This window comes from Salvelinus fontinalis, chromosome 33, assembly GCF_029448725.1.
Source record: "Salvelinus fontinalis isolate EN_2023a chromosome 33, ASM2944872v1, whole genome shotgun sequence".
In the NCBI taxonomy this organism is placed as follows: Eukaryota; Metazoa; Chordata; class Actinopteri; order Salmoniformes; family Salmonidae; genus Salvelinus; species Salvelinus fontinalis.
Window position 1 is genome coordinate 23072443 of NC_074697.1, and position 18964 is coordinate 23091406.

General features: G+C 42.6%; 1 protein-coding gene across 3 annotated transcripts in view; it reads right to left on the reverse strand.

Annotated features, from left to right (window-relative positions):
- LOC129831837 (glycerophosphodiester phosphodiesterase domain-containing protein 5-like) overlaps positions 1-18964 on the reverse strand; it is a 127340-nt gene that overhangs the window by 64106 nt on the left and 44270 nt on the right. For all 3 annotated transcript variants that reach the window (XR_008755820.1, XM_055895331.1, XM_055895332.1), the window contains exon 2: positions 3888-4063. Coding sequence is in view for 2 of the 3 variants with exons in the window: in XM_055895331.1 (XP_055751306.1) it covers positions 3888-4004 (117 nt within the window). In the remaining variant the exon portion in view is untranslated. The remainder of the gene's footprint in view (positions 1-3887; positions 4064-18964) is intronic.

Below are 18964 nucleotides of genomic sequence, written 5' to 3' on the forward strand. Positions count from 1 at the left end.
TATGAGCAGATGATGATGTGCAAGTAGAAATACTGGTGTACAAAAGAGCAGAAAAGTAAATAAAAACAATATGGGGATAGGGTAAGTAGATTGAGTGGGCTATTTACAGATGGGCTATGTACAGCTGCAGTGATCAGTTAGCTGCTCAGATAGCTGATGTTTAAAGTTAGTGAGGGAAATATAAGTCTCCAGCTTCAGTGAATTTTGTAATTCATTCCAGTCATGGGCAGCAGAGAACTGGAAGGAAAGGCGGCCAAAGGAGATGTTGGCTTTGGGGATGACCAGTGAGATATACCTGCTGGAGCGCATGCTACGGGTGGGTGTTGTTTACCTAGCATAGACTTGTAGATGACCTGGAGCCAGTGGGTCTGGCGCCGAATATGTAGCAAGGGCCAGCAGTCTAGATCATACAGGTTGCAGTGGTGGGTGGTATAAGGGGCTTTGGTGACAAAACAGATGGCACTGTGATAAACTGTATCCAGTTTGCTGAGTAGAGTATTATAAGCTATTTTGTAAATGACATCGCCAAAGTCGAAGATCGGTAGGATAGTCAGTTTTACGAGGGTATGTTTGGCAGCGTGAGTGAAGGAGGCTTTGTTGCGAAATAAGAAGCTGATTCTAATTTAATTTTGGATTGGAGATGTTTAATATGAGTCTGGAAGGAGAGTTTACAGTCTAGCCAGACACCTAGGTATTTGTAGTTGTCCACATATTCTAAGTCAGAACCGTCCAGAGTAGTGATGCTGGGACGGGTGGGCGGGTGAGGGCAGCGAACGGTTAAAAAACATGCATTTGGTTTTACTAGCGTTTATGAGCAGTTGGAGGCCACGGAAGGAGTGTTGTATGTCATTGAAGCTCGTTTGGAGGTTAGTTAACACAGTGTCCAAAGAAGGGTCAGATGTATACAGAATGGTGTCTTCTGCGTAGAGGTGGATCAGGGAATCACCCGCCGCAAGAGCAACATCAGTTGATATATACAGAGAAAAGAGTCAGCCCGAGAATTGACCCGTGGTACCCCCATAGTGACTACCAGAGGTCTGGACAACATTTGACACACTGAACTCTGTCTGAGAAGTAGTTGGTGAACCAGGCGAGGTTCACGTGATCTTCCCCCCCCCCCCCCATTGGGTCGTGCCATGGGGGAGATCTTCGTGGGCTATACTTGGCCTTGTCTCAGGATAGTAAGTTGGTGGTCGAAGATATCCCTCTAGGGGTGTGGGGGCTGTGCTTTGGCAAAGTGGGTGGGGTTATTTATATCCTGCCTGTTTGGCCCTGTCCGGGGGTATCGTCGGATGGGACCACAGTGTCTCCCGACCCCTCCTGTCTCAGCCTCCAGTATTTATGCTGCAATAGTTTGTGTCGGGGGGCTAGGGTCAGTCTGTTATATCTGAAGTATTTCTCCTGTCTTATCCGGTGTCCAAAGTGTATTTAAGTATTCTCTCTCTTTCTCTCAGAGGACCTAAGCACTAGGACCATGCCTCAAGATTACCTGGCCTGATGACTCCTTGCTGTCCCCAGTCCACCCGGTTGTGCTGCTGCTCCAGTTTCATTGGTTCTGCCTGAGGCTATGGAACCCTGACCTGTTCACCGGACGTGCTACCTTGTCCCAGACCTTCTGTTTTCCACTCTCTAGAGACAGCAGGAGCGGTAGAGATACTCTGAATGATCGGCTATTAAAGGCGACTGACATTTACTCCTGAGGTGCTGACGTGTTGCACCCTCTACAACCAATGTGATTATTATTATTTGACCCTGCTGGTCATCTATGAACATTTGAACATCTTGGCCATGTTCTGTTATAATCCCCATCCAGCACAGCCAGAAGAGGACTGGCCTGCCCTCATAGCCTGTTTCCTCTCTAGGTTTCTTCCTTCGTTCCGGCCTTTCTAGGGAGTTTTTCCTAGCCACCATGCTTCTACACCTGCATTGCTTGCTGTTTGGGGTTTTAGGCAGGGTTTCTGTACAGCACTGTGTGACATCAGCTCATGTAAGAAGGGCTTTATACATACATTTGACTGATTGATTGATGCGCTTACCTTTCTCCCTCCCCATATGGATCCTTCCATACATTTAAAATCTACACACAATACTCAATAATGACGAAGAGAAAACAGGTTTAGACATTTTTACAAATGTATAAAAAAAAAAAATAAAAAAAACGTTATTTTCATAAATATTCAGCCCCTTTGCGGTGAGACTCCAAATTGAGCTCAGGTACATCCTGTTTCCATTGATCATCCTTTAGGTGCCAAAAGGCACTCTCAAACCATTAGAAAAAAGATTCTCTGGTCTGATGGAACCAAGATTGAACTCTTTGGCCTGAATGCCAAGCGTCACGTCTGGAGGGAACCTGGTACCATCCCTACGGTGAAGCATGGTGGTGGAAGCATCATGCTGTGGGGATGTTTTTCAGCAGCAGGGACTGGAAGACTAGTCAGGATCGAGGAAAAGATGAATTGAGCATAGTACAGAGATATCCTTCAAGAAAACCTGCTACAGAGCACTCAGGACCTCAGACTGGGGCAAAGGTTCACCTTCCAACAGGACAACGGCCCTAAGCAAACAGCCTTGACAACGCAGGAGTTGCTTCGGGATGTCCTTGAGTGGCCCGGCCAGAGCCCGGACTTGAACCCGATCAAACATATCTGGAGAGACCTGAAAAAAAGCTGTGCAGCAACCCTCCCCATCCAACCTGACAGAGGATCTTCAGAAAATTATTGGAGAAACTCCCCAAACGCAGGTGTGCCAAGCTTGTAGCGTCATAACCAATAAGACACCCTGTTGTAATCGCTACCAAAAGGTGCATTCGACAAAGTACTGAGTAAAGGGTTTGAATACTTACGTAAATGTGATTTCAGTTTCTAATTGAATAAATTTGCAAACATTTACAAAAAAACTGTTTTTGCTTTGTCATTAAGGGGTATTGTGTTTAGATTGATTAGGAACAATTGTTTGTTACCAAATGTGGAAAAAGTCAAGGGGTCTGAATACTTTCCCAAGGCACTGTATATCACATTTCTATGCCACTTAAAATATTTACGGTACGTTATATTTCACACACAGGTTTCAGCCCTCTCAGCTCTGTCTACTTGTCCCAGGCTAGCTAGCTGATGGACTATTGTGCTCCACTTACCATGCGGTACTAAATCTGACAGACCAGGGCTGCTTGGCATTATGGAAAACCTACTTAGACCAATAAAGGCTGCGATGAATGTGACCAAGGGGAGGCTCTGAATGTTTGATAAAAAAATGGAATACTATCTGCAGCACGTACAGACTTAAACACAGTTCTAGGACATGTAGGTGCTCTGCAAGGCCAAAGGCACCTCCAGTGACAGCCCAAGGACAGGTTATTACGGAAGGGATGGGAAAGGGAAAAGGGGATACCTAGTCAGCTGTACAACAATGCACTCAACTGAAATGTGTCTTCTGCATTCAACCCAACCCCTCTGCAACAGAGGTGTGTGTGTGGGGGGGGGGCTGGCTGGCATAATCGACATCCACGTTTTCGACGCCCAGGGAACAGCGGGCCTACATGGCTTTTTATAAATGCATCTTGAAAGATTGGGCATGGGTAACGGATGGCATAAGGGAGGAATCCTGCCCACATGCACTGCATGCTCTCACAGACACTACAAATTAGAGCGTTTTTAATTAATAGTGAGATATAAGATGCAGTGTGGTGCTGTAATCCTGCAGTGAACTTGGAACGAAAAAAAGAAAAAGTGGACTGGTACCATTCGATTACACTCGCTCCCGTCAACCAACTGACATTTGGCCGATAATAGATCTTCCAGAAATTACTAACTTCCATATACCAACACCAATATGCCATGTCCATTATGGTCATTTAGGTACAAACGTAAGGTCTGCTAGGCAGAACTCACCTTGGTGGTGTCATCATGTGACCGTTGGTACCGTTTCCACCGGCACCCATAGATCCCTGTGAGACATGACAAACACAGCTGCCTCTCGTAAACCTGCAGGGGTTGGTGCTTCACCATGCTCCTTCAGTTCTGGCACGCCTCCAGACCTCTAACATCCCATTGACCAAACGGGAAACCTGCATGGGAGAGCAACAAGAAAACAGAAACATTAGTATTGCCTACAATACATTCTAAAAGGAAATATTGTATCCATTAGGACACAAGACCGGTGTAAGGTTGATTGTTGTGGGTATTTCACTGAGGTGACATTTGAAAATCAAGTCAGCAAGACAGATGAAATTTGAATAGCAACATGCCACACGCTTATTTACGCATGGAATGAGAAGAGAAAGATAGCGCCGCTAGAGATGCCAGCTTCGCTTCAAGTCCTTAGGAAACTGTGCATTATTTCGTTTTTTTATGTATTATTTCTTACATTGTTAGCCCAGAAAACATTAAGTGTTATTACATTCAGCCGGGAAGAATTATTGGATATCAGAGAGACGTCAACTTTCCAGAACAACGACCAGGAATACAACTTTCCCAAAGCGGATCCTTTGTCTGCACCTCCCAGGGCATTTGAACTGATTACAGAGGCCGACCCAAAACAACGCCGTCGAAGGAGCGGTCTTCTAGTGAGCCTTCGGATGCACGTACACCACCCACCGCTTCCAAGTATATTACTCGCTAATGTCCAGTCCCTAGTTAACAAAGTCGACAAAATTAAGGCAAGAGTTGCTTTCCAAAGACATATCCGGGATTGTAACTAGAGGTCAACCGATTATGATTATTCAACGCCGATACCGATTATTGGAGGGCCCAAAAAAGCCAATACCGATTATTGGAGGACCAAAAAAAAGACGATACTGATTACTTGGCCGATTTTAATATATAATTTGTAATAATGACAATTACAGCAATACTGAATGAACAATGAACAATTATTTTAACTTAATATAATACATAAATAAAATCTATTTTGTCTCAAATAAATAATGAAACATGCTCAATTTAGTTTAAATAATGCAAAAACACAGTGTTGGAGAAGAAAGTAAAAGTGCAATATATGCCATGTAAAAAAGCTAACGTTTAAGTTCCTTGCTCAAAACATATGAAAGCTGATGGTTCAATATTCCCAGTAAAGAAATATTAGGTTGCAGTTATTATAGGAATTATGACTCGTCGACTATTTCTCTCTATACCATTTGTATTTGACATACCTTTGACTATTGGATGTTCTAATAGGCACTTTAGTATTGCCAGACTGCTCTATCAAATATCAAAACATAGATTTAATTATAATAATCACAGAAATACGAGCCTTTTGTCATTAATATGGTCAAATTCAGAAACTATAATTTCAAAAACAAAACATTTATTATTTCAGTGAAACACAGAACCGTTCCGTATTTTAATCAAACGGGTGGCAACCCTGAGTCTAAATATTGTTGTTACATTGCACAACCTTCAATGTTATGTCATAATTATGTAAAGTTCTGGCAAATTAGTTCGCAACGAGCCAGGTGGCCCAAACTGTTGCATATACCCAGACTCTGCGTGCAATGAATGTAAGAGTGACAATTTCTCTAGTTAATATTGCCCGCTAACATGAATTTCTTAACTAAATATGAAAAAAAATATATATAATACTTCTGTGTATTGATTTTAAGAAAGGCAAAAGGTGTTTATGGTTAGGTACATTTTTTACATCTTTTTTCGCAAATGCGACTTTGTTATATCACCCGTTTGGCGAAGTAGGCTGTGATTCGATGATAAATTAACAGGCACCGCATTGATTATATGCAACGCAGGCTAGTTAACCTAGTGTAGTTAACTAGTGATTATGTGAAGATTGATTGTTTTTTATAAGATAAGTTTAATGCTAGCTAGCAACTTACCTTAGCACCTTGCTGCACTCGCGTAACCGGTGGCCCGCAGTTTCCTCGTGGGATGCAATGTTATCGTCCAAAAATGCCGATTTCCAATTGTTATGAAAACTTGAAATCAGCCCTAATTAAATCGGCCATGCCGATTAATCGGTCGACCTCTAATTGTAACATACTCTGTTTCACGGAGTCACAGCTAGCTGAGGACATGCTGTTGGAGTCTGTACAGGCAACATGATTTTCAGTGCATCACGCCGACAGGAACAAACATCTCTCTGGTAAGAAGGAGAGCGGGGGAGCATGTTTCATGATTAACCCATGGTGTAATTGTAACAACATACAAGAACTCAAAATCAGCATATTGATTGCAGTACACGAGCGAGTAACACATGCGAACACTGCTACTCTAACTTCCGCAATGCACACAAGGCCCTCCCCTGCCCTCCTTTTGGAAAATCTGACCATGACTCCATCTTGTTGCTCCCCTCCTAAAGGCAGAAACTAAAACAGAAAGCACCTGTGCTCAGGTCTATCCAATGCTAGTCTAACCAATTGGATTCCACGCTTCCACGATATGTTTTGGGTAGCCTCAGACAATAACATTGATGTATACGCTGACTCTGTGAGAGTTTATAAGGAAGTGTATAGATGTTGTACCCACTGACAATTAAAACCTTCCCTAACCAGAAAACATGGGTTGATGGAAGCATAAGCGCAAAACTGAAAGCACTACTGCATTTGGGGCAGCAGGGTAGCCTAGTGGTTAGAGAGTTGGACTAGCAACCGAAAGGTTGCAAGTTCAAATCGACGAGCTGACAAGGTACAAATCTGTCGTTCTGCCCCTGAACAGGCAGTTAACCCACTGTTCCTAGGCCGTCATTGAAAATAAGAATTTGTTCTTACCTGACTTTCCTAGTTAAGTAAAAAGGTAAATTTAAATCATGGCAAGGCAACTGGAAACACGGCCGAATACAAACACTGTAGTTATTCCCTCCGTAAGGTATTCAAACAAGCAATGTGTCAGTATAGAGACAAAGTGGAGTCGGAATTCAACGGCTCGAACACAAGACGTATGTGGCAGGGTCTACAGACAATCATGGATTACAAAAAGAAAACCAGCCTCGTTGTGGACATCGACGTCTTGCTCCCAGACAAATTAAACAACTTCTTTGCGCTCTTTCATGACAATACAGTGCCACCAACACGGCCCGCTACCAAAGACTGTGGGCTCTCCTCCTCCGTGGCCAACGCGAGTAAAAAATGTAAACATGTTAACCCTTGCAAGGCTGCCGGCCCAGATGGCATCCCTAGCCGCGTCCTCAGAGCATGCACAGACCAGCTGGCTGGTGTGTAAACGGACATATTCAATCAATCCCTTTTCCAGTCTGCTGTCCCCACATGCTTCAAGATGGCCACCATTGTTCCTGTTCCCAAGAAAGCTATGGTAACTGGACTAAATGACTATCGCCCCGTAGCACTCACTTCTGTCATCATGAAGTGCTTTGAGAGACTAGTCAAGGATCACATCACCTCCACCCTAGACCCACTCCACAGACGATGCAATCACCATCACACTGCCCTATCACATCTGGACAAGAGAAATACCTATGTAAGAATGCTGTTCATTGACTACAGCTCAGCATTCAACACCATAGTACCCTTCACATTCATCAAGCTTAAGCTTGAGACCCTGCGTCTCGACCCCGCCCTGTGCAACTGGGTCCTGGACTTCCTGACAGGCCACCCCCAGGTGTTGAAGGTAGGAAACATCTCCACTCTGCTGATCATCAACACTGGGGCCCCACAAGGGTGCGACATCACGTTTTACCTAACTTTTTAGTAGAGGCCAGGGATTAAATATTGCGGATTCCTTACGATGGGAAATTGGCTAAATTTGCCACAGGAAAATGTATTTTGGGTGGAAGAATCTAGGCGAAATGCCAGGGGAATGGACTCTAAAGGTAACACATTTAAATTAGATGGCCAAACACTCCTTGCAAACTCAGCATGCCTTGTTTGGTTTTTTTGATATCATGAGACATTTTGTGGTTTTATTTTTAAATAGATTTAGGTTTTATGTCGTCTTATTCTGGAATAGAATGGTCGAAAGGGTGGAGGGGTCACGTGGAATTGGTATTGGGGTTACCAAACCTAAAATGAACTTTAAAATGTTTTATGTGGTGTGGTGGTTATGGAGAATCATGGGGTAAGAAGACCAGTGTTAGACTCGGTGGTGAGATAATGTCGCCGTGTCTAAGGGTAGTACATGTTAAATAAAGGATGGGGTGGATTAAAACAAACATTTAATCATTGGAGTAAGGACAGTGAATTTACAATTAACAGGTTAGTTTATAATTAATACTTTTGGATTGCTGATTAAAATGTTGCATAGTGAATGCTAACGGAATGTACACTCTTTTCCAAAAGAGGGGTTTCATTATTTTGATTTGGAAGGTCCCCTGAGATTGAGGGGGGAGAGCAGTTAGTGATATTAACGTACCTGAATTAGGCCATAAACGAGTTCAAGATAATAAGTGAGGCCGGTTCATGTGTGTTCTGGACCTACGGTTCACCAGCACGCACACACCATTTACTGGTATTGAATGTGCGAGAGTGGTGTGTTGATACGGTGGGATTTATTGAATAGGGTCTTTTCAATTCAGTTAAATTGGGAATGCAGAAGGATGGAAATGTTTGAAAGGTATTTAAATGGTTTCTGAAGGACAGGGAAAGTAAACGTAGAGGAAACATTTTAATGGTGTCGAATGGCCTGTATCCTAAAAAATTATCGTGAGGAATGATCAACCTCACTAGAAATTAACGGAATAGGGGGATTTAATTATAAAATGAATGAGAAACCAGTCTCTATCCAAATTGTACCATTACTTTAGGAGATTATTATTTCCGTAGGGAGTTATAAAGAGTTGTAATTCTAAGTCGATTAGTTATTCGAATGTGTTTATTTTTGATTTAACATCTTTTTGAATCACGTGTTCGAAAGGGTAAAATGACCAGTTCCCTGAGGTCCTGGTCTTTGTGTACTTATACAGTGGTACAGTGTTCAGTCTGCATATAGAAAGGAAAATATGTGAATAAGGGATGACAATTATTTAAAATGGATTGTAATATATGTATTGCTGATTTCATTTTGTGTTTTGATACAAATTTTACCAGATTGGATAATGGAGTGTGGATTTCTGCGAGGGGTTAGGGTGCTAACTTCATAATCTGGTAACTCTTCCGAGAAGTCGCCAGTAGAATAAAGGAGCATGGACTAATTCAGAAAAATGGTTTTAGCAATAACAATATGTTATGCTTTTTGACATTTGTCGTTAAGATAATGTTATGGAGAAAAGGTTAATGTCAAAATCCATCATATAGTCAATGTTTGTTTGGATTTCCTGAAAGAGAAATGAACTAAACTGTTGTTATGATCTGTGTTTTTTTGAGGTTATCATAGAAGGTGGTCAGATCGTGTCTTAATGCATGGTCGGAATAACTTGACCACAGAGTGTGTGTAAACCTCAAAACCCTCTCTAACCGGCTGAAGAAAGAGCGACAAAAGGCGTGCAATGAGAGACAGTGACTTTTACCACTGCTATCTGAGTCCGAGCCATAAACCGGGGCCGGGGTGCTGATAGCGCCTGTGGAGTGAGCGTGGAGAGAGAGAACGGCTCAGGTAAGAGACTGGTGTACGTGGGAGAAACGGAACTATCTACTTGGATATTAAAATCGGGACATTATCAAGGGCCGTGAAATGTCACAGGCACGTTGGGAAAATGAACTGTAAACGATATCTGAAGAAGACACGCTAGAATGATAAGTGCCGGGTGAAGGAAAGGGGGGGTGGTGGTATACACCCTGCTAACTATTTAGACTAAGAATGCATTGAGATACTGATCTTTCATTACCAGGCCACTTGTGACAGGAAAACAGGGACAAAGGGGGGCTGTAATGAGAAGAGTTATTACCAGCAATAAAAGGTTGTTTATAAATATATGTTCTAACAGGGATGATGTGTGCTAAATTGAGAAGCTGGAATTCGAGTCCTAGACTCAAAGTCAGCACTAAGGACTGCCATTCTACATTTTGGTTGGATAATTGATCAAATGTTTTATTTGTGATTGGGATACAGCGAGAGAGAGATGCTACAGAACGATGAGGGGTGGGGGCGCTGCTAAAATGGATTTGGCCGAGAGAGTCTCCAGAAACCTTATCTCTAAGTGTCATCCTGAAGGGAGGTGGTTTGTTAGGGAATCACTGGATAATAGCTTGGGACAACCATGAAAGTTTTTTGTTCTCTTTTGTTTTACCCTGTATTCAGAATTGTAATGTTACATCGCATCAATGGATGGTGCTAAGTTATTAAACATGTACTGTTTCTCTTTCCTTTTCAAGTCAATATGTTTTTAGGTTTCGTGGAACATAAGGGTGTTCATTGTTCCAGAGGAGGGAATGATGTATATTGACTAACTGATGTGAGAATGTGTTAGTATGTTTATAACTGTAGTTCCCAGAGACTGTATATGGTTACAGGAGATAGCTGTCTTCCCTCTTCTATGAGCTAAATGTACACAATATGGGGATGTAGTTGAACATTACACATACTTAGCTCATGGTGAGAGTAGAAGAGATAATGGTGGCATTTTAGACATTATGGTAAACTTTCAGGACACATGTGACTCAGTTTTGTTAGGTTGGATATTTTTCCTAAATCATTCATCTTTTTCCCAATTTCTAACAACCAGCGAACATTTGACAGATTACATGCAGGAGTTATTCTCACGGCAGTCATAGTAGCGACAGTAACTGAAGGAGCATAACTAGTAGCGAATGATGCTATAATGACAGCATGGAACTGGACTACTGCTCAAATGAGGCGTATTGTGAGACTATAGTCATGGGACATGTTAGTAGTAGCAGGGGTTACTTTAGTAGCATTGTTGAAATATCAGTTTGAGGACTTGTGCCACATGGATTGGTAACTGGTAACTTGGAGACCGATGGGAGTACAGGGGAGGCTATTCAAATGTCACAAATTAGTGATCTTGCCATAGGAGAGTTTTTGTTGTCAGGAAATGACCCATGTGTTGCAGTGTGTATATCCTCAGGTGAAAGCAGAGATAACCAAGGGCACGGGCTGAATTCTGGAGATTGAGTGTACATCAAGATACACCAGGCGGGGGTGTTGGGACAGCGTTGATTTGGGCCACACACACTACTCCGTACAGTACCTGCAGCGGTAAAGATCGTCATGTCTCTCCTTGGGGGGTGCATAGTTCTCACATGAAGTGAGGTCCAGCAGCATAATGGGTGAGCTTGAAGACACCATGACAGAGGAAACGGAGCAAGCGAGCGAGACTAGATTCCACTAAGACATACAGATGGGTTGGTTCTGAGAGCTACTTTAAACATCCTAGTTGAGGTGAGGTTAGCTGCTTTATTGGTTAATGCATCATATCATAGAGGATAGATGTTTGGGTAATTGTACTATGAACAAAATGTTGAAGGCATTGATGTAAAAGCATTTACAGTGCTGAGTTACCTCAAGAGGATGTAACATTGATTAGGGATACACACTTGCATATCAGGTCAGGTGCCTATCAGGTAAAATGGAGGAGATGGGGAACAAAGTGAAAATGACATGGCTTGGGAACACCTCTCGGAACCTGGGGCTGAAAGGGGAAGACTGGGCAAAAGCATGAGGAAGCTTTTACAGAGCTTTCATTTCTGTGGAACCCAGCAGGAAAGTATCCGGGAGGCATAGAGTCAAGTGAAGAGAGAGTGGGAATTGTCATGGTCTCAGACTTTGGTTTTCATGCATAATAATTATGCATAGCTTATCAGATTATTAACTTCTTATGGCTGCAGGGGCAGTATTGAGTAGCTTGGATGAAAGGTGCACAGAGGTGCCCATATTAAACGGCCTGCTCCTCATTCCCAGTTGCTAATATATGCATATTATTCATATTATATGCTAATATATGCATATTATTCATATTGGATAGGAAAACCTCTGAAGTTTCTAAAACTGTTTGAATTATATCTGTAAGTATAACAGAACTCACATGGCAGGCAAAATCCTGTTTGTATTTTTTCTGGGGGTGCCAATTTTCAACCAAGCTCTCAAAGAGATCACAGCGAGCCATTGATGAGTTTTCACTTCCTACGGCTTCCACTAGATGTCAACAGTCAATAAAACTTTGTCTGATGAATCTAATGTGAAGGGGTGCCGAAGGAGACAGAAATGATTCACCACTGCCACTGGCCGACCATGCTTTCACCTTGCGCGTTCACGTGAGAGGCATCTCCGTTCCATCGCTCAACTGAAGTCAATTTAATTCTCCGGTTGGAACATTATTCAAGACGTATGTTAACAACATTCTAAAGATTAATTCAGTACATCGTTTGACATGTTTCTACTGACTGTAACGAAACGTTTGGACATTTCGTCACGTTATAGTGGTCGCGCTTTGAGACTTTAGTTAGGGCTTTGGTAAACTATTCGAAAGTAGCTAATTTGACAAATAACGGACATTAACAAACAAATCAAGCATTTATTGTGGACCTGGGATTCCTAGGACTGCATCCTGATGAATTCATCAAAGGTAAGGAAACATTTCTCATGTATTTTCTGGTTTTTGTTGAGTCCAACATGGCGGCTAATTTGGCTATTCATTTGAGCTCCGTCTCAGATTATTGCATGGTTTATTTTTCCGTAAAGTGTTTTGGAAATCTGACAGAGTTTGCATTAAGGAGAGGTATATCTATAATTCCATGTGTATAACTTGTATTATCATCTATATTTATGATGAGTATTTCTGTTGAAACGATGTGGCTATGCAAAGTCACTTGATGTTTTTGCAACTAGTGAATGTAACACGCCAATGTAAACTCAGATTTTTTAAAATATTAATATGAACTTAACAAGAAATTTGTGGTGAGGTTGAAAAACGAGTTAATGACTCCCACCTAAGTGTATGTAAACTTCCGACTTCAACTGTACGTTATATAGGTATGCACGTCAGCTTTGACATTGGTTTTGCAAATCGGCGTTAAACTAGACATTGTCGATACTGATGTTGGCATTTTTCGCTAATATCGTCTGTTTCCGATATGTTCACCGATATATCGTGCATCTCTAATCAAAGCAACAAAAAAACATGTTCCTTAGTGTCATTGAAGTACCTCAGTAAAATAGAACACACAGTGGCGGACTGGCCATCTGGCATGATGGGAATATGCTAGATGGGCTAGTCTATTTTTATCGCAGTGGGTCTGTCTAACTTGGTTTTATTGAGCAAAATGATAATTATCTGGCTAGTAATGGAGGCCTCATGGGGGGAAAAATTGTCTGGTGTGGGGGCCTCAAGGGGGGATTTTTTTTTTTAAACTTGTGTTAGAAATGCCAGGGCCGATTTCTGGTCCCAATCCGCCCCTGCACAGTACAATGACAAGCCCTTTCAGTGCTTTGATACCAAGCCAAGACACAAATTCGAATTGTCAAATCCTGGTGTGTGTGTGGCTGCCTCTTGTGGCTGTGGCTGCCTCTTGTGGCTTCCATCGATACCTACAAGGTCAGAGCTAAATTACAATATAGTCATAATTTAAAGGACTGGGCGCACAGAGCGTCTATTGAACATTTCATGGGGGGGGGCTGCACTGGGCAGGCGGGGAAGTAGCCAGTTTTGGCATGGGTCTACTCTGACTAATCACAGATTAATTACTCAGAGATTGACTGAAAGATCCTGCTGGCTCAGCAGCAACTCATATCAGCTGTAATAATAACAATAATGACGTTAACATTAAGCCTGGGCCTGGCTGGCTCCATACTGTATGTGTCACAGTCCTCCTGGGGTATGAAGGAGCATGCTGATCAAGTTTACTCTGAAAAATGCATGCTGATTACAATCTGAATGTGAAACAATCCAAGATGTTATCAAGAGTGTAAATAATTCATCTGTACACAAGATTACAACCGAGGATGTGAGTTTAAACTGCTAGTAAACATGGCTTGGTGATTAATGAAAATTATAACAAATTTATTTTTTATTTTTTATTTTACCGTTATTTTACCAGGTAAGTTGACTGAGAACACGTTCTCATTTGCAGCAACGACCTGGGGAATAGTTACAGGGGAGAGGAGGGGGATGAATGAGCCAATTGTAAACTGGGGATTATTAGGTGACCATGATGGTATGAGGGCCAGATTGGGAATTTAGCCAGGACACCGGGGTTAACACCCCTACTCTTACGATAAGTGCCATGGGATCTTTAATGACCTCAGAGAGTCAGGACACCCGTTTAACGTCCCATCCGAAAGACGGCACCCTACACAGGGCAGTGTCCCCAATCACTGCCCTGGGGCATTGGGATATTTTAGACCAGAGGAAAGAGTGCCTCCTACTGGCCCTCCAACACCACTTCCAGCAGCATCTGGTCTCCCATCCAGGGCCTGACCAGGACCAACCCTGCTTAGCTTCAGAAGCAAGCCAGTAGTGGTATGCAGGGTGGTATGCTGCTGGTAATGGAGATTAGAATGCAATATTATCAGCATGTTTCTCAATTGAAGATTTTGCCTGACTTGCTAGTCCTCCCACTGAGCAGGTTTTAATTGCAGCTATCCTATGGGCTGTCTTTGTGAGCAGCACTGTGCTTTAGGAGGGATTTGAAATGCATGTTAATTACACTCATCAGTATGCAATCAGGGCGGTGTGAGCTCTGCTGCTCAAGACAGCTGTTTATTGGCATCGTCGGAGGAGGCTGTGCTTCCTGTTATTAGTGGAACTGCAGTGAGGAGGGCAGGGGGCTTGTCAAGACCACCCTGTCATGCATGAGCTGGTCCTGTGGTGCAGCTCCGTGACCAGACCAAAATCAGGCTGAGCCATGTGGTGGAGTAAGACTAGTCCTGGCTGAGGAGCTTCAGGGTGCTGTAGGGTTTAGCTGAGGATCAGACACTGCTGCCTGCCCTGCCTTGCAGCAGCACAGCTATTTGATCACCTGTTTTTTGTCTAAATAAATCACATCAGAGGGGTGGATGGATGCATAACACAAGGACAAACCATGGGCTTATAAAATCTGCTGTGGAAACAAACTGCTGTCCAAAGACTTCCCAACCTCCCAGGCTGCACTGCTTCCATCAGAATCCTTAAGGCTGTAACTAAGTGACTATATGCACTTCGTATCTAAGGAACTGGGGTACTAGTAGTTCAAAGGTTTAGTGAGGAATGGATATATTAAAGTGAGTACTGCATAATGAAGTAGTTCCGGCTTCTATTCTTGGGCACTATCATGTGTGTGTGTGTGTGTGTGTGTGTGTGTGTGTGTGTGTGTGTGTGTGTGTGTGTGTGTGTGTGTGTGTGTGTGTGTGTGTGTGTGTGTGTGTGTGTGTGTGTGTGTATTAATATGGAGAAGAAAGGACTTGGGAGGGTCTTAGTTTCATAGACAGGATGATGACACTGAACTAACCAACTTCAAATATGAGCTCAAGTAAAACATATACACACCTATTCTAGGTCATCCTATTATGTAGTAGGGTTAATAGGCAGCACTCAACTTCACTGTAGTGAATATCTTGGATCATGCCATTCTCTGATAATTATTTGTATTTAGGTTTCTAGTCCAGTCAGGTTTCCAGAGTAGAGATTGATCGTTACAGAATATCCATTGCCCAATGAAGTGGATGGGTATTTTCAAATGGACCAATGGAAAGGCATGACCAATGACAATGGTTGGGCATACTCTTAGACTAGGTGTTCCAGTTCAGCATTAGTTACTAATACATTATAATGCACAGAATGCAGACAATTCGATATTCACAGAAAGGTTGTTTGCATTAGATAATGAACAGGCAAAGAGAGAGATGAGTAAAGGTGTAGACCTGTGGTCATCAACCAGTCGATCGCGATCGATGTCGATCTCCAAGGCATTCCTTGTCAATCACCAAACATTTATGTTAAAAAAATAACGATAAAGCCTTGAGTTCCTTTTTTTTCCTTCTTTTTTTTTTTCGCATTGTTGGCGGTAGGTGCACTTGAGTCAGCAGCCCTAGCGCCGGGAAGGCAGTGTTCCCATTTTTAACCATTTCATGTGTCTGATGGTAGAAGTCCGCCTACCTGGCAAGCCCAGAGAGACAATCAATGGCACCTAAAGGCCTAGCGTTGGCCTATCAGATAGATCACCATGTCTGCACAGTTTCCACTAGCCATAGGCTTAGACTGTAAAAGAGACCTTGGTCTCAGTCTTCCTTGTTGAAATAAAATGTATAATAAAAAAAAGAAGCTTTGAACGCACAGCAAAGATTATACTGTGAGATTTAAAAAATGTAAAACCATGTCTAGAGAGAGACTCAACGAATACTCATAAAAACAGCAGCTCTTTGCTGTAAGTTCATGTTAAGTTGTTACTCAGCATGGTCAACACTTCGTTCAACATTGTTATAAGCCATAAAGTGTGTGATCTCCCTACTTCCACTCACACTACAACCAGCACTTTTTATTTATTTATTTACTTTTTATTTCACCTTTATTTAACCAGGTAAGCTAGTTGAGAACAAGTTCTCATTTACAACTGCGACCTGGCTAAGATTAAGCAAAGCAGTGCGACAGAAACAACAGCACAGAGTTACATGGAATAAACAAGTGTACAGTCAACACAATAGAAAAAAAAGAAAGTCTATATACAGTGTGTGAAAATGGCATGAGGTATGGCAATAAATAGGCCATAGTAGCAAAGTAATTACAATTTAGCAGATTAACACCAGAGTGATAGATGAGCAGATGGTGTGTAAGTAGTGATACTGGTGTGCAAAAGAGCAGAAAAGTCAATAAAAACAATATGGTGATGAGGTAGGTAGATTGGGTGGGCTATTTACAGATGGACTATGTACAGCTGCAGCGATCGGTTAGCTGCTCAGATAGCTGATGTTTAAAGTTAGAGGGAAATGTAATTATCCAGCTTCAGCTTTTTGCGATTCGTTCCAGTCACTGTCAGCCAAAAACTGGAAGGAAAGGCGTCCAAAGGAGGTGTTGGCTTTGGGGATGACCAGTGAGATATACCTGCTGGAGCGCGTGCTACAGGTGGGTGTTGTTGTCGTGACCACTGAGCTGAAATAAGGCGGAGCTTTACCTAGCATTGACTTGTAGATGACCTGGAGCCAGTGGGTCTGGCAATGAATATGTAGCGAGGGCCAGCCGACTAGAGCATACAGGTCGCAGTGGTGGGTGGTATAAGGCGCTTTGATAACAAAACGGATGGCACTGTGATATACTGCATCCAATTTGCTGAGTACTGGTAGCTATTTTGTAGATGACATCGAAGTCGAGGATCGGTAGATCAGTTTTACGAGGGTAAGCTTGGCGGCGTGAGTGAAGGAGGCTTTGTTGCGAAATAGAAAGCCGATTCTAGATTTGATTTTGGATTGGAGATGTTTGATATGAGTCTGGAAGGAGAGTTTACAGTCTAGCCAGACACCTAGGTATTTGTAGTTGTCCACATATTCTAGGTCGGAACCGTCCAGGGTGGTGATGCTAGTCGGGCGGGCGGGTGCGGGCAGCGAACGGTTGAAAAGCATGCATTTGGTTTTGCTAGCGTTTAAGAGCAGTTGGAGGCCAACGAAGGAGTGTTGTATGACATTGAAGCTTGTTTGGAGGTTAGTTAACACAGTGTCTTAAGAAGGGACAGATGTATACAGAATGGTGTCGTCTGCGTAGAGGTGGATCACGGAATCCCCCGCAGCAAGAGCGACATCGTTGATATATACAATATATACACTGCAGCTGTAATGAATGACTACAGCAAAGTGTTCCGATAAACTGCCGTGGTTATTTTTAGCGGCTTGTGTCTTTTTTCATATCAAGGAATATTTAACTTTCTCTGGTCATAGGAGTAGCATGAATTGGTACATTTTTTGTATTGATTAATGTTGTATAGGCTTACGTTTTTTAAGTGATGTTTAAAAAAACTGAGGGGTCTCTGCTTGCATTTTGACCCAGAAAAGGTTGGTGACCACTGGTGTAAACCGTGCACCACCTAGATGAAAGCTCACTATGACAAACCATGACCAGGGTTGGGGAGTAACTGATTACATGTAATCTGATTACAAAAAAAAACGAACTAATCAGTTACGTTACCAGCAAAAATCATGTAAATCCAATTGCCTTGTATCTATCTTGCATAAAATTAGGATTAACAACTGCTTGTATGAAGTGCTAGACAAGATATGTAATGTAATGGCTGGGAATGTAGACTAAGCCTTCAAGATAAAGACAACAACATGAAAGATGTAGAAATAACTAATGTAAATATAGCCGATGCAGTTTAGACTATTTGCAGAGCAATCGTGATCTCGTCATCTCCAATGTGATCCAATTGAGTAAAGGCATGACTGAAATGTGTCTAAAGTGCCTTTTTCTCACGATTGTTAATTTTCCTGAGCATTATGCAATGGTGACCGATTGCAAGTAAAGAAGCCTGGCAGCATTCTGTTAGGAGCATGGGCTGTCCCAACAAAGTCACACATTGTCTGTTACCGTCTGCTAAACAAGACCAGCTCTTTCTTTACAAAGCCCAACGTTCTCAAAATATTTGTTGCGCACAGCAAATCACATGTTGCCTTGAATGCTCTCTGTCCTAATGTCTGAGAAATAAGACAGAAGGGGGAGGAAGGCCCAAATTGTTCATCTCAGATTCTGCTGCCTCATTTCCTCCAATCAAAGAGGCAGGGTAGGAAATGCTTCAGCACTTTTCCCAGGCCAGCAGAGAGAGGGGGGAGAGTGAGACTCCATTAACCACCAAACAGACTAGAAGTAGACTGAGGCCAAGTAGCACAGGCCTTCAGCATGACCAGATGTCAGGCCACAGCCATTGGGCTGGAGTGTTACAGATAACATAGTACAGACACCTCTCAGACTTTCATAGCTTCTCCTCTCAGCAGAGGTAACACACTGGAATGTTTTATTTGTACCTTTATTTAACTAGCCAAGTCAGTTAAGAACAAATTCTTATTTTCAATGACGGCCTAGGAACAGTGGGTTAACTACCTGTTCAGGGGCAGAACGACAGATTATTACCTTGTCAGCTCAGGGATTCAACGTACTAACCACTAGGCTACCTGCCGCCCCAACTAGCTGGACCTCAAAGACCCATAGGCAG